Here is an 11,473-nt window from a genome sequence, read left to right as displayed (position 1 = left end):
CCAGCGAACGCAAATATCGGGGGTGTGGGGGGAAGGGGGGATGGGGGAAGCGTTCTCAAAGGGTCAGCGCTTGCATCTGATGGCACGTGTCGCTCAGCTGATTCTGATCCCCCGCTGGATGTCCTGGATGAGCCCTCGGTGTCCCAGGTGGCGTGATCGGCATTCTTCCGACCCCTGGCGGAGCGTCACCAGCGCCACCAAGACTGTCTTCAGACACCTTACCGCCCGTCTGCATGATCCCGTTCACCTTGTACTTGTTCTGCCTGAGTATCGAACTGCTGCTGCTGCTCTGCGTCGACCCGGAACTGGTGTATTTCTCTGCTGGCTTCCGACCACCCGTCGACAATGTCGTCGATGGAGCGATGCTGTATCGTCGTTGCTGGCTGGACTGCTGTTGCTGGTGCTGGGACGGGGCTAAGGATGGCTGATAACGGTTTTGCGCCGGGGCACAGAACGTCGAGACCTGGGAGGAGGTGGGCGGTGACAAAGTAGGAAGCGGTCGTGTCATGGGAGAATACGGGGCTGGTGGTGGGCTAACCGGCTTCTCCGTATTATTACCACTGGTCTCACCGGTGACCACCTGATGTACACCCTGGGAACCGTTATTACCCTCCCCCTCGATTGGATTATTGTAATTCTCGTTAGATCGACCGCTAGATACATTCCCCTCGGTTTGACCGTTGTTGCTGCGATAGCTGTTCTTCCGTGCGGAATAATTGCTCGATCGGACCGCAGTGTTGTTGTCGAAATACTGGTCCGTCGAGTGATTATTTCTACGGCCGCCGTTCGCGTACTCGAAGCTCGTGTACATTTTCGATTGCGAGCTCGCGTAACCGGGAGTGTACGATTGGACGTTCGACGGGTAATTAACGGACCTCTGCACGCCAGTCTGGCTTTGTGGACCGTAGCCGTCGGTCTTTTGCGTCAGGTAACAAGCCGGTGAGCCCACGGTCGTACCGCCAGCCGTTCGTCGATTGTGTGGCATCGAGAATCGAGTCGCCATCGCGGCCGATGTGTACTTGTAACCCGTCTCCATGTTGGTGTGCTGCTTGTATTGCGTGTTACCGAGATTTTGTGCTTTAACGAACGTCGCGGCCTGATGCGACAACGCGAACCCGTGGCTCTGGGTCGATGACGCTTTCGTGTAACCGGTCTGATTATGCCCGTTCGCAGGACCCGATTTCGTGTATTCACGGGCCGAACTGTAACTCGGACTTTTGCTAGACGCGTCGTATATCTGCTGCGAGACAGAGGCAGGTGTCGGTAACAAGCTAGCGCCACCTGTGGCGTTGTGATACTGCGGCGTTGTGTGCGCGTGTGGAATATAAACCGCCGCCGGATGGTAAACGATCGCCCGGCACTGCATCTGATTCGCCGTCCCGCAGTCCTCGGTCTCGTTCAGACAAGACTGTGAATTGTACATGTTCGCGGCGTGTATTGCGATCGGATGGTAGTTCCCGTAACGACCAGACATTGGGAATTTCACGGGCATTAAGGAGACCAAAGGTGTCGCTGACCCTGTGCCAGGTTGTGTGTCACCGTGCGGTTGCTCCGAGTGGCTCGATGTCGAACGTGAATCCTACGAGTTCATTGCACACATATGTTTGATATTGCCTTTCTAATAGAGTACTCGTGTAACCGAACGGAGAGTACCGTCGAACAACGTCGTCTCTCTTTACACGTGTCGCACGACTGACCATCGAAAACACCTTGTGTATCTTTGAATCGGTAACATAGGTTTTTTGAAGAGGAAAACAATGGAAGCCGTATATAGCGAAGGAAAAAACAATAAAGCGTGTGTATAACCTGCCCAGTATCGAGGGCGAGATCACCGACGATGTATAAAAATAGACTTTTCATCCCCCTTTGGCCCACCTAAACTGTAGTGCACCGACACCTTAAAAAGCCTGTAATTTTAGCGACCTCTACGTGATGAGAACGGTGAATTTGCGGTGAGTGGTGACACTAAAATGGAAATGGGGTCACGCAACCCTAGAAAAGTGGGCCGTAAAAATACATTGGATGAAATTTCCACTCCTATACCTCGTCAGTGGCGAAATCAAGAAAATTAAGATTTGTTTCGAGGAGATAACGACGTCTGAAAATCTATAGTGTCCCCATCAAATGAAAACTGGTCACACATGTACACAGGTTGACTTACCTCCTGGGGAACGGTCTGACCGTCGGACGAGGACGTTTGCTGGCACGAGGTGTCCGCTGGGTAAAGCAACAACTGCTGATCGGTCATTCCCATGGGCGCGTGCTGTGGCGGTGGTTGATGGTGGCCGGCCGCGAACGGATAGTAAAGATGATCGACCTGCTGCGGCGGTGGACCGGCAGGTACTGGTTGATGATGATGCGGCGGCGGGGCAGCAGGGGCGTAAAAATGCGTGGGCGGCGGCGGTGGTAACGAGGGAAGCGGCTGTGGCGGTCCTGTCTGTGGACTGGATGCCCCTGTGCCGTTGTTGCCGCTTCCGGAATTGTTGTTACCGCCGCTGGTGTTGCTCTGCGAACCGCTGGTCGGGTACAAGTACTGGGGAGCGCCGGCAGCGGCTGCCCCTGCTGCATAATACGTCTCGTACTGCACAGAAAAAAGTAATTCTACGGTCAGACGTGTCTGTTCCCCTGGGCGTGATCGGTCGAACAAAAAAATAAAAATGTAAAATGGAACAGTGTGTGTATAAGTCTAATTTATGCAACCAAAGGCTCTCTCAGGATATCACCAACGAGATTCCCTCTAAGCGCGATTCTTTCTTTTGCTATTCGCTTCTGTCGGATTAGAGATCAATCTCGGTTTTCAAGTACTAAGGTGAACGTATGTACATGCTATGAAAGTCGGTAGTTCCCGATACACGCTCGGACATTATATACTTTACCTTGACTCGACTTTTAATCTTTATGCGCATGCCTATCGTACAAGTATACACGTGTAACGATTAATATACATACGTGCGTGTTTGGTCTATAATAAATGTTTTGTCAGACAGAACTATTGCGCGACTAAAAAGAGATCGAATAACTTCCAAGGGGATTTGTGTGATTATGCACAGCGTCTAATGTGTTTTCATGCGAATACGCTAGTTCGTATTCTCTGCTATGAGGCGACACAGAAATGCTGCTAGAAAATAATAATGCGAACGAATGTAACAGAAACATTGCACTGTGAGAGACACACGTGCTGTCGAAAAACAATATTTTTCGTTCTCTAATAAATAAAAACTCTGGTTGATATAAGCATAAGATATGTACATATCTATATATATATACACGTATTCGATGAGTGTGGATGGAACGTGTAGAATGTACAAACTTGTGCATAAAACACATATGAGGAGCTATTAATCAGAAGTAATGGATTATGAAAGAAAGTGAGATGCGCATGCATCGGTAGGCCATGCAAAAGACTGACAAAGAAAACGCACAAGGATGATGTGCTGCATGCTAGTCGTTTAGCATAGACCATGTACCTTTAGACCTCAATACTGTATAGCGTCGAGAAGGACGTAAGTAGGCATTTGCTGAGGGTTGGGTAGAAACGCCGGTGGTATGGCTTCTCCCATCAAACCATTTGTCTGTCAAACCGCAACCGATTTACCGTTTAATATAAATACAAGCTATACCCGTAGACAAATCATATGGTAAGATGTACGTGGGACCCAAGATTAAAGGGGTGGGGGAGAGTGTCGGAGATAGAGATTCCAATACAATACTTATTTCACGTTTTACTTACAGGGATAGGTGAATACGGATACTGCTGCGGCATGTAGAGAGACGGAGCAGGACACGGATACATCACAGGCGCAAAAGTTTGATGACCGGCTGCTTGGGGTCCTAATCGTTCGAATTTCCATTTTTAATATAGCTTACAGTTTATCAGAATACTGACAGAATTTTCTATATAGTTTACCAAACACGCCTGTGGTCTGATAAAGTGCTGCCGGATCGGTTGGCGGAGCAATTTGTGTCGTTGGCGCAGGAGCTGATGTGTTGTAAAATGCCATCCCATTTTGATACGCAAGCCCCATTCCTGAAATTGGATGGTACCAGAATAAGAATACATTAAAATCGTTATAATTCTGAAGAAATTTATACCAACCGCTCGGATAATAGTAAGTACTAGTAGGCACAGAGGGTGGAGATCCAGAACCACCATCAAAAGATCTATTAAATGGTTGCTTCTTAATCGCTGGCGCGATGTTTAATTTTCTCTCTCTCAAGACAATGCATTCAGACTACAACGGAAACAATAATATTAACAATACGGTGTCTGTTTACCTTTCCAGCAAAAATGCAGATTTAACCTCTCCGACCTTAGAAATTGAGCTTTTTGTATTAAAGAAAAACATTAAGATTCGTAGCTCCGTACGAACATACGCTGTACGTCCGTCAGGTCGAAGGGTTTAATATTCCTAACAAGTTACAAACCTCTTGTTGAAGTCTTTTAGCTTCTTCTTCGGTTTCAAATGTAACAAATCCATAACCTTTGGAAACCCCCGCGCGATCTGCAATTATTTTTGTAGCCTTTACGTTGCCATAGGAGGAAAAAAGTTGAGCAAGTTCTTCTACACTGGTATTCGCGGAGATACCGCCTACAAAGATGCGGTTTGGTACCAGCGTACCATACTTTGGAGCAGCCATTGTGAGACTTGTAGCCGAGGCAGGGCTAGAGGCTGGACTAGAGCCCTCAGTTCCACCAGTCGATGCCGAACTCTAAACAATACGACTAACATTAACCAATACTGCTGAGCATTCAATACAAATACAACAATCCAAAAAATGAAGCTTGTACAGACCAAGTAAATACAAATGACCGGCACATTTGTCATGATAAAACCTTTCTAATATTTGTTAATATTCAATACTAATTCTTTGATCTATTATTTCATCCACATATGCCTCTACATGTTGCTACACGTTATTGCTTCAGTCACTGCTAACACTGCCGTACTATTACTTATATTGTAAAATAACAAAGAAAAAAAACAGTCACAGCAAACAGTAAATCTTTCTTCGAACTAATACCCGCGTACATTGCAAGAAACATCTTGCCACGGAATATGTGTAACAACGATTCACAAATAAATGTCGTTTGACTCGTGTTATCAAACCCCAAGCAAAACGACACCTTGCATACACCAACCTAACAAAAATATTGACAAGTGAGAGCTGTCTTTCCGACACACCGAGAATACGAGGCATCGATACAGGTTAAAGTTTCGTGAACGTCTCGTGGGGACAACGTTTCCCAGCTCGAAGTAGCGCGTACGAAACGTCGTGTCGACGAGAAATTACGTTGTCTCGATGGAAATACAAATTTCACAGAGGGTTAAATGGAAAATGTACGTGCAAGAGAGTGCTCACCATCTTCGCGAGAGTCGGGCGTGTAAATGTGTTTCCTGGCCGTCGGGTTGTCCTAGCAGCTTGAAGGTACCCTGGCCTCGCACGAGGTCACCTGGGTGCCCAGGGACTGCCAAGGACCGTTGCAACCACTCCAAAAGGACTTCCAGCCTCCGGCAAAGCTGCTGTTCCTTCTCGCTAAACCTCCAAACACTACAGAGACACTTTTACAAGATGGCGGTCATACGCGCCGTTCAGGGCGCTAATTTTCCCGATTTTAAATTCTCGATACCGTCCTACTGTTCCACAGGCGTTAAAGCCCACGTACAATCATTCGTCGACATGTCACAGTAAAGACGGAAATCTTTGGGACTCTTTTATTTTAACATGTAATGCGAACTGAACGAAATATAACAATTATATCGGTACCCTTTTTAAACGAACATAATGTATCAGCTGCGTAGTACCGAATTTTCTCAAGCGCGAACACGACGTTTAAATTTGCTTTTGCCCTACACTAGGGAAACTTATTTTTTAATATAGGATGTGCAGGAAGATTGATGGATACGTAGACAAGCGATTACCTGATATAGCTTTACAATGTGTATTTATTAATGGAATAATGCTGTCACGCTGATATTTCTAATTGGTGCTTAACAGCTTACGTGTGTTCAAAAGATACCGAGAGTCTTGAATTCCCCGTTTTGTCACAATGGCGGTGATTAGTCGTGGTTACTATGGTTCGCATGAGAAATGTTTCTTTTTGTTCTGGAAAGCTTACCTAATTCCGGCTATAGAGAGATACGTGGAACAACCTCTCGGCGGCGAGCATGATTACTTATGGGCTATCTCGCAATGGATAATCGAATAAAAACACTGAAATTGTAACGACGAACGAGAACGGAGGGAAAAACGAAAATGAGCTTCCTCACAGCATTGTTGACTTCGAAAGACTGAAACATTCGCCGCCGTACTGCACTGGTCATCGCAACGTCTATCGTTTTATCGATACCATCAATAAATTAATTTTTTTCTCCTCTCTAATTCGTTGTTGCGAATATAATCGATAATTGAAAAGATTAATTTTTATTTCGCCACAGAGACACATCGGTCTCGGTTAGAATATATTATTAACGATGAAATATTATTTCGCTATTCTGAGTACGGTTGTACTCATCATTTTACGGCCATTCGATGTTCGAATGTTACGAGAAAAATGACAGAAGATAAATACACGTGAACGTAGGCTTTCATTTAGATACTTTTTTTTTTGTGGGCGAAAATAAAATTCGAGCAGAATATTTTATCCAACGTTGTAAATTCACTGGTCGACCCCGACACAACTGAAACTATAAAAATCATGCATATATACGGTTGATACATGTGTACGAACGTAAACATTTATTAAACATACATATGTATATACAGGAAATGTACAGAGAATTATTTTATATATACAGAGTGTAGAGGATTTACAGATTGCTTAAATCGAAATACGTCGTCGAACTTGTCGGAAAAACATAAGGTGATCCCTCAGGGCTTCGATAATCCGAAATCACTTTGGAGGCGATGTTCCAGCTCTGAAAATAAATAAGGAAATGGCAACACACGCACACACACACACACACGGCAAAATACCAAATGATTCGTATTTGTGTATAAACGATAAAAAAAGAAAGGAAACAACACTGGTATAGAGTAACTTTCATCGAGAAAATAATCAAAGGAAAAGCATGAAATTCTCCTTTCTTGTTTAACACTAGAACTACCTAAATTGAATGTGTACTAATTTATATACTACTATGTACTAATACATATAGCATAACATAGAATGTGTAGTAAATTAAAAGTCAGCAAAAATTCTGCCAAAAATATTAACCGTCACTGTATAATATCCAACACCTATACTCAACCTTGATATTTGCGGACACACCTTGTGAATTTAAGCGATCTCTTATTCAAATACTAAACCAATAACGTCCATTCTTTCTGTACACCAAAATGACTTTTTTCTCTGTAATCTGTACACCAAAGGGTTATTACCTACCAGTGTAAATAGATAAATAAATCATTACAATTTCAGTAACAGTAAAATAAGAAATTTGTCGTTTCGACGGATTCGGTAGTTCTTGTGTTAAGAGTTTACACACAGTATCGCACCTAGTTATTTCCTGGAACATGAGACACACTTACGTATTTCTTGTGCATAGCGAGGCAAAAAGTGCAAACTTGCGGTCGTGCTTGCGAATCGGCCCAATCGCTCGCCCCATAAACACCGTCCGTGTCCTCAACGCGTAAACAGGGTTGATCTATAGACCCCGCGACGAGGACGGCCCCTAAATGGCTGATGTAACTGCTGGCTAATCGCAGTGTCTCGATTTTCGATAATTTCCTATCCGCGGGTTCCGTCGGTATTAATGTTCTCAAGGTGCTGAACGCCGTGTTCACACTGCACAGGGAAGATTGGGTTTCCTCAGTCTTGTAGCTGTTCGTGCTCCTTACCCTCCAAAAGGATATTCACAATTTTCCACTATACTCGGTGCGTATAATGTTCGTGGCTCGTACGCTGCTCAGAATTCATTTAATTCAATAATAACATCATTAATTCATTTAATAACGATCCGTTCATTTTTTTTTTTTTTTTTTTGAGCAGTGTACGAGCTTCGTTACGGACTAATTTTTCTACTGTCTGTACGACTATTATTTATACACGTTGTATAATGCTTCCGTAACGATTTTATTGGAAATGAATTAGTAGATTGAAGAATAAACGCGCGAACCAGTACGGACCGGAGGTTGCCGTTTGATAGTGCGCGTTCGTGGTATTTTAAACGTAATTCAGTTTCATGAATGGGGTGGATGCACCAGTAGCTGAACACGTACGAGTGAATGAACATTATATATATATAGAATATATGAACAAAGAGTACATTAAGTTACGAAAATATGTAAATGATCAGATATAATTCCTCTGGTTTTCGAGATAGTACTTCCGGGTCGAAACTTCGAGGGGTGGTTTCACCCCTTAAAGTCGCGTCTCAGCCGATAAAAAAAATACGTATCCCTTATTTTTGACTGCTTAACAAACATACGAAGTTCCATAAAAATCAGAGGGGGAGATAGTTCCATCACTGGTGGAATCTATGTTTTTTCTTTTCAATTTAATTATTTAAATTTTTCCAATTCTAAAAACTGAAATCTATACGTTACAAAAAGGTATAAACAATAAAAAATCTAATTTTCACTCGCCAATCATCATTTAAAATACAACTTTAATAGTTACAAATGAAAAAAAACTAATTTTCACGTGCCAATTATTATCATCATTTAAAATACGACTTTAATAGTATTAATTACTAACAATCTCTCAAGTGTTCATTCATTGGTGCGTTTACCCTACAAACAAAAAGGAACAAAAAGTAAAAAAGTAATTATCACCTATGAGTGCGGTCCCTTTCGCGTGCGTTCGCTTGATACCGCTGTTTCGACGGCTCCTCTTTCTTTCGTGCAGCCATGCTGCACACACACACGCGTCGCTACGCGCGCGCCCACCCGCCCCGTTATCGGTGAATCGTTACACAACGTTGATTAACTTGAAAGTAGCCGCGGGCGCTGTGCTCCGACCGCACCGGCGGCTTATTTATGAATGACTAAGCCACTGACTCTCTGCGGTTTCCTCCGTTTCCTCCAGGATTCCCTCTTGCCCCCCGGGCACTGTGCGCGTTAACCCCGCCCCCTCCTGTTACCCCAAATACCCCACACACATGTGAACTGCACGTACATCCGATCCGATCACAGGGTCGAACACGGAGCATAGTTGCAGCGACGATGTGCGCGCATTTTGCTGTGCAGTGAAAAACAGAAGAACAAGTTAATGGACAATAACACATGACAAACAGGAATCACGGGGAAATACATGAGAGATAGAACGCATTTAATCGTGTAAAAATAACGGAACGGGAGAAAAGTTGGGGGTGGTAGCTTAAGGATTAAGAGGCTCAATGTACAGTAAATCCTCGATGAGTCTTCGCCCCCCCCCCAGGTGTAACACTGATTTTTTAATGAGGTTTAACACGATAGAGCTTAGAATTCTAGTGCCAATGATATTTGTTTCAGGCCCATACGGCCATTAGTTTATGAAATATTTAATGTTCAATGCCGAACAGCCTTTGAACAATCATCAGGGATTTACTGTATATTAGATTTGCAATCCTTTCGGACCTGGTGGTCACATTTGTGTACAAGGTCCGTACAATTTCACGGAAAGCCTTAGGATGTGTTTTGCTGATCCATGTTTTTGTTATAAATTTCAATTTTTTCATGTTTCGAGTGTTCTCAGTAGATCTAGTGAATTCAGAATTGAATATCATTGATCATATACTGTGTACGACAGCTGAAGAAAATATAATTTTCCACGTGTCTTCTTTTGGTTTACCCTACACATTCTTTGTCCATTTAATAGTAAAACGGTTTGTTTTTCTATCAAAATTTTTAAACGGTCATATCAATATAGCCAGGAACTGTAACTTCCCGATAATAGTGTGGTCAACGAAACACTTAATGCTTCCTGCCCAACCACTGTAGTAGAATGCGCTTGTGCGGTTGGCTGCGATGACTCCCACGTAAAGTGGCTGGAAGCTGGGTTTCACATTACGGTCAACAAAAACACGTGCGCCGACAGGAAGAACGAGGAAAACAAATTCCATGTGTAAAACTAATTAGGGCAGTTCCAATGCCGCCTCCAATATCGTGACTGTTCTTCTCTACAGAATTCGGATGGCCGTTACACACGCAGTTTTCCGTTCAGTTGACAAGATGACACGCAAAGATAGTCTTTTATAAGACAGGCATTTATTTTCTGTCCAGGGAATTCAGTGACAGGCAATCTGGTGGTAAGAAATTATACAATGATTCAATGTTCCGATTACACAAACGGTTTCTCTCTCGTCATTTTTTTTTTTTTGATGCGTATTTTTTCCCCCCCCCCCCCCCCTCATATTCCATCGGGTCGAGTACAGATTGATAGAGGTCTGCTTGTAATTTCCGTTACAGCGACGAAAATGTGTAAATGTCCTTTACAGATATTTCGTGTATTATATAAGTAAAATATAGAACAGCCTTGTGTTTAAGTGCAAGCAGACACGACTCAAGAGATCGAATTTAATTCCGATTCCCGTTGGCCCTCTCTCTCCACGATATATGTTATATAAAAACCATACGTGTCGGGTTGGTCATGCTAAGAATCGCTTCAAACGCTACCTACGAAGGAGGTTGCAGAATGAAAAGAATTGAAGAACGAAAGAAAAAAAAAGGAGTAGAAACGTAACGGATAAAAACTGGACGCCTCTATGAAATATTTACTTAGTTAAATAACTAGATTACATTGAATTAATTGTATTAGCGCGGGAAAATTTACACGTTCGAATGGTCGTCGGAGAATAAAAAGTATTTTACTTTGTTCCGCGGGGGAAAGAAAAAAACGTTCACGCATTAATTTTCCAGCGCCTGCACCAAACCAAACACAGTTCCGTATGTTTCTGTGAAAAATTCAGCGGAACGCACCGACCACGGAAGAGGATTATGCGCGTTCCCAAAACATCATACCGTTTTTCTATAAACTTCTCTCTTTTGAAACTTTGGTCATTTTGTTACAAAGTTTTGTATATGTGTGTGTTTATTTTTTTGTTGTTTCTTTTAGTACTAATCATCAGCAGCCGTTCGATCCCCCCCCCAACTAGTATCAAACGCTCGTGGTCTTCAAGGATAAAAGTTCTTAAAAGGATACATATATAGAAAATATACAAATCGATTCGACACAGAGAAAATTACAATAATACAATTAAAACTTAAGTTACATTCTTACATTATATATTTATATTATACTAGAACACGGAAGGTCGACGAGCCCGTCCGCGGATCGTTACGAAAACACGGACGCTGGCCCTAAATACGTCCGGAAGTTAATCTACACAAAATTATAAAAATTAATTCTTTTACTACGAAGAACACGACTCGTATTTCGTCGATCTACCGTACCCAAATTGAAGAAAGATGTCAACCTAACCGAGAGAAGAGTCAATTCTCTAGCACAAGCACGAAATTACTAATAAAAAAAAAATGAAAAAAAAAAAAAAAA

The 11,473-nt window shown here is 43.0% G+C and overlaps 2 protein-coding genes across 4 annotated transcripts; both read right to left on the bottom strand.

Annotated features, from left to right (window-relative positions):
- Positions 1-27: 27 nt before the first annotated feature.
- LOC107189908 (atrophin-1-like) lies at positions 28-6,147 on the bottom strand. Of its 2 annotated transcripts, XM_015578592.1 has the most exons (8): positions 6,119-6,147; positions 5,362-5,550; positions 4,426-4,710; positions 4,097-4,232; positions 3,908-4,027; positions 3,731-3,831; positions 2,162-2,581; positions 28-1,579 (listed from the first exon to the last, which is right to left on the bottom strand). In XM_015578592.1, the coding sequence occupies exons 2-8, from the start codon at positions 5,362-5,364 to the stop codon at positions 56-58; spliced, it is 2,589 nt and encodes an 862-aa protein (XP_015434078.1). In that variant the 5' UTR covers positions 5,365-5,550; positions 6,119-6,147; the 3' UTR covers positions 28-55. The 2 variants fall into 2 exon arrangements, with proteins under 2 accessions (XP_015434078.1, XP_015434077.1); XM_015578591.1 differs by lacking the exons at positions 5,362-5,550; positions 6,119-6,147 and adding an exon at positions 4,794-4,829.
- A 634-nt stretch (positions 6,148-6,781) lies between these two features.
- Positions 6,782-9,018, bottom strand: LOC107189954 (basic helix-loop-helix transcription factor scleraxis-like). 2 transcript variants are annotated; one of them, XM_015578652.1, is made up of 3 exons: positions 8,776-9,018; positions 7,531-7,840; positions 6,782-6,917 (listed from the first exon to the last, which is right to left on the bottom strand). In XM_015578652.1, exons 1-3 carry the CDS (start codon positions 8,850-8,852, stop codon positions 6,810-6,812), a joined length of 495 nt encoding a protein of 164 aa, XP_015434138.1. In that variant the 5' UTR covers positions 8,853-9,018; the 3' UTR covers positions 6,782-6,809. The 2 variants fall into 2 exon arrangements, with proteins under 2 accessions (XP_015434138.1, XP_015434139.1); XM_015578653.1 differs by having other exon boundaries at positions 7,531-7,786.
- Positions 9,019-11,473: the final 2,455 nt, after the last annotated feature.

This window comes from Dufourea novaeangliae, unplaced genomic scaffold (assembly GCF_001272555.1).
Source record: "Dufourea novaeangliae isolate 0120121106 unplaced genomic scaffold, ASM127255v1 scaffold175, whole genome shotgun sequence".
In the NCBI taxonomy this organism is placed as follows: Eukaryota; Metazoa; Arthropoda; class Insecta; order Hymenoptera; family Halictidae; genus Dufourea; species Dufourea novaeangliae.
The sequence above is the reverse complement of the archived record's forward strand: the minus strand, read 5'-3'. Positions and strand labels throughout refer to the sequence as shown.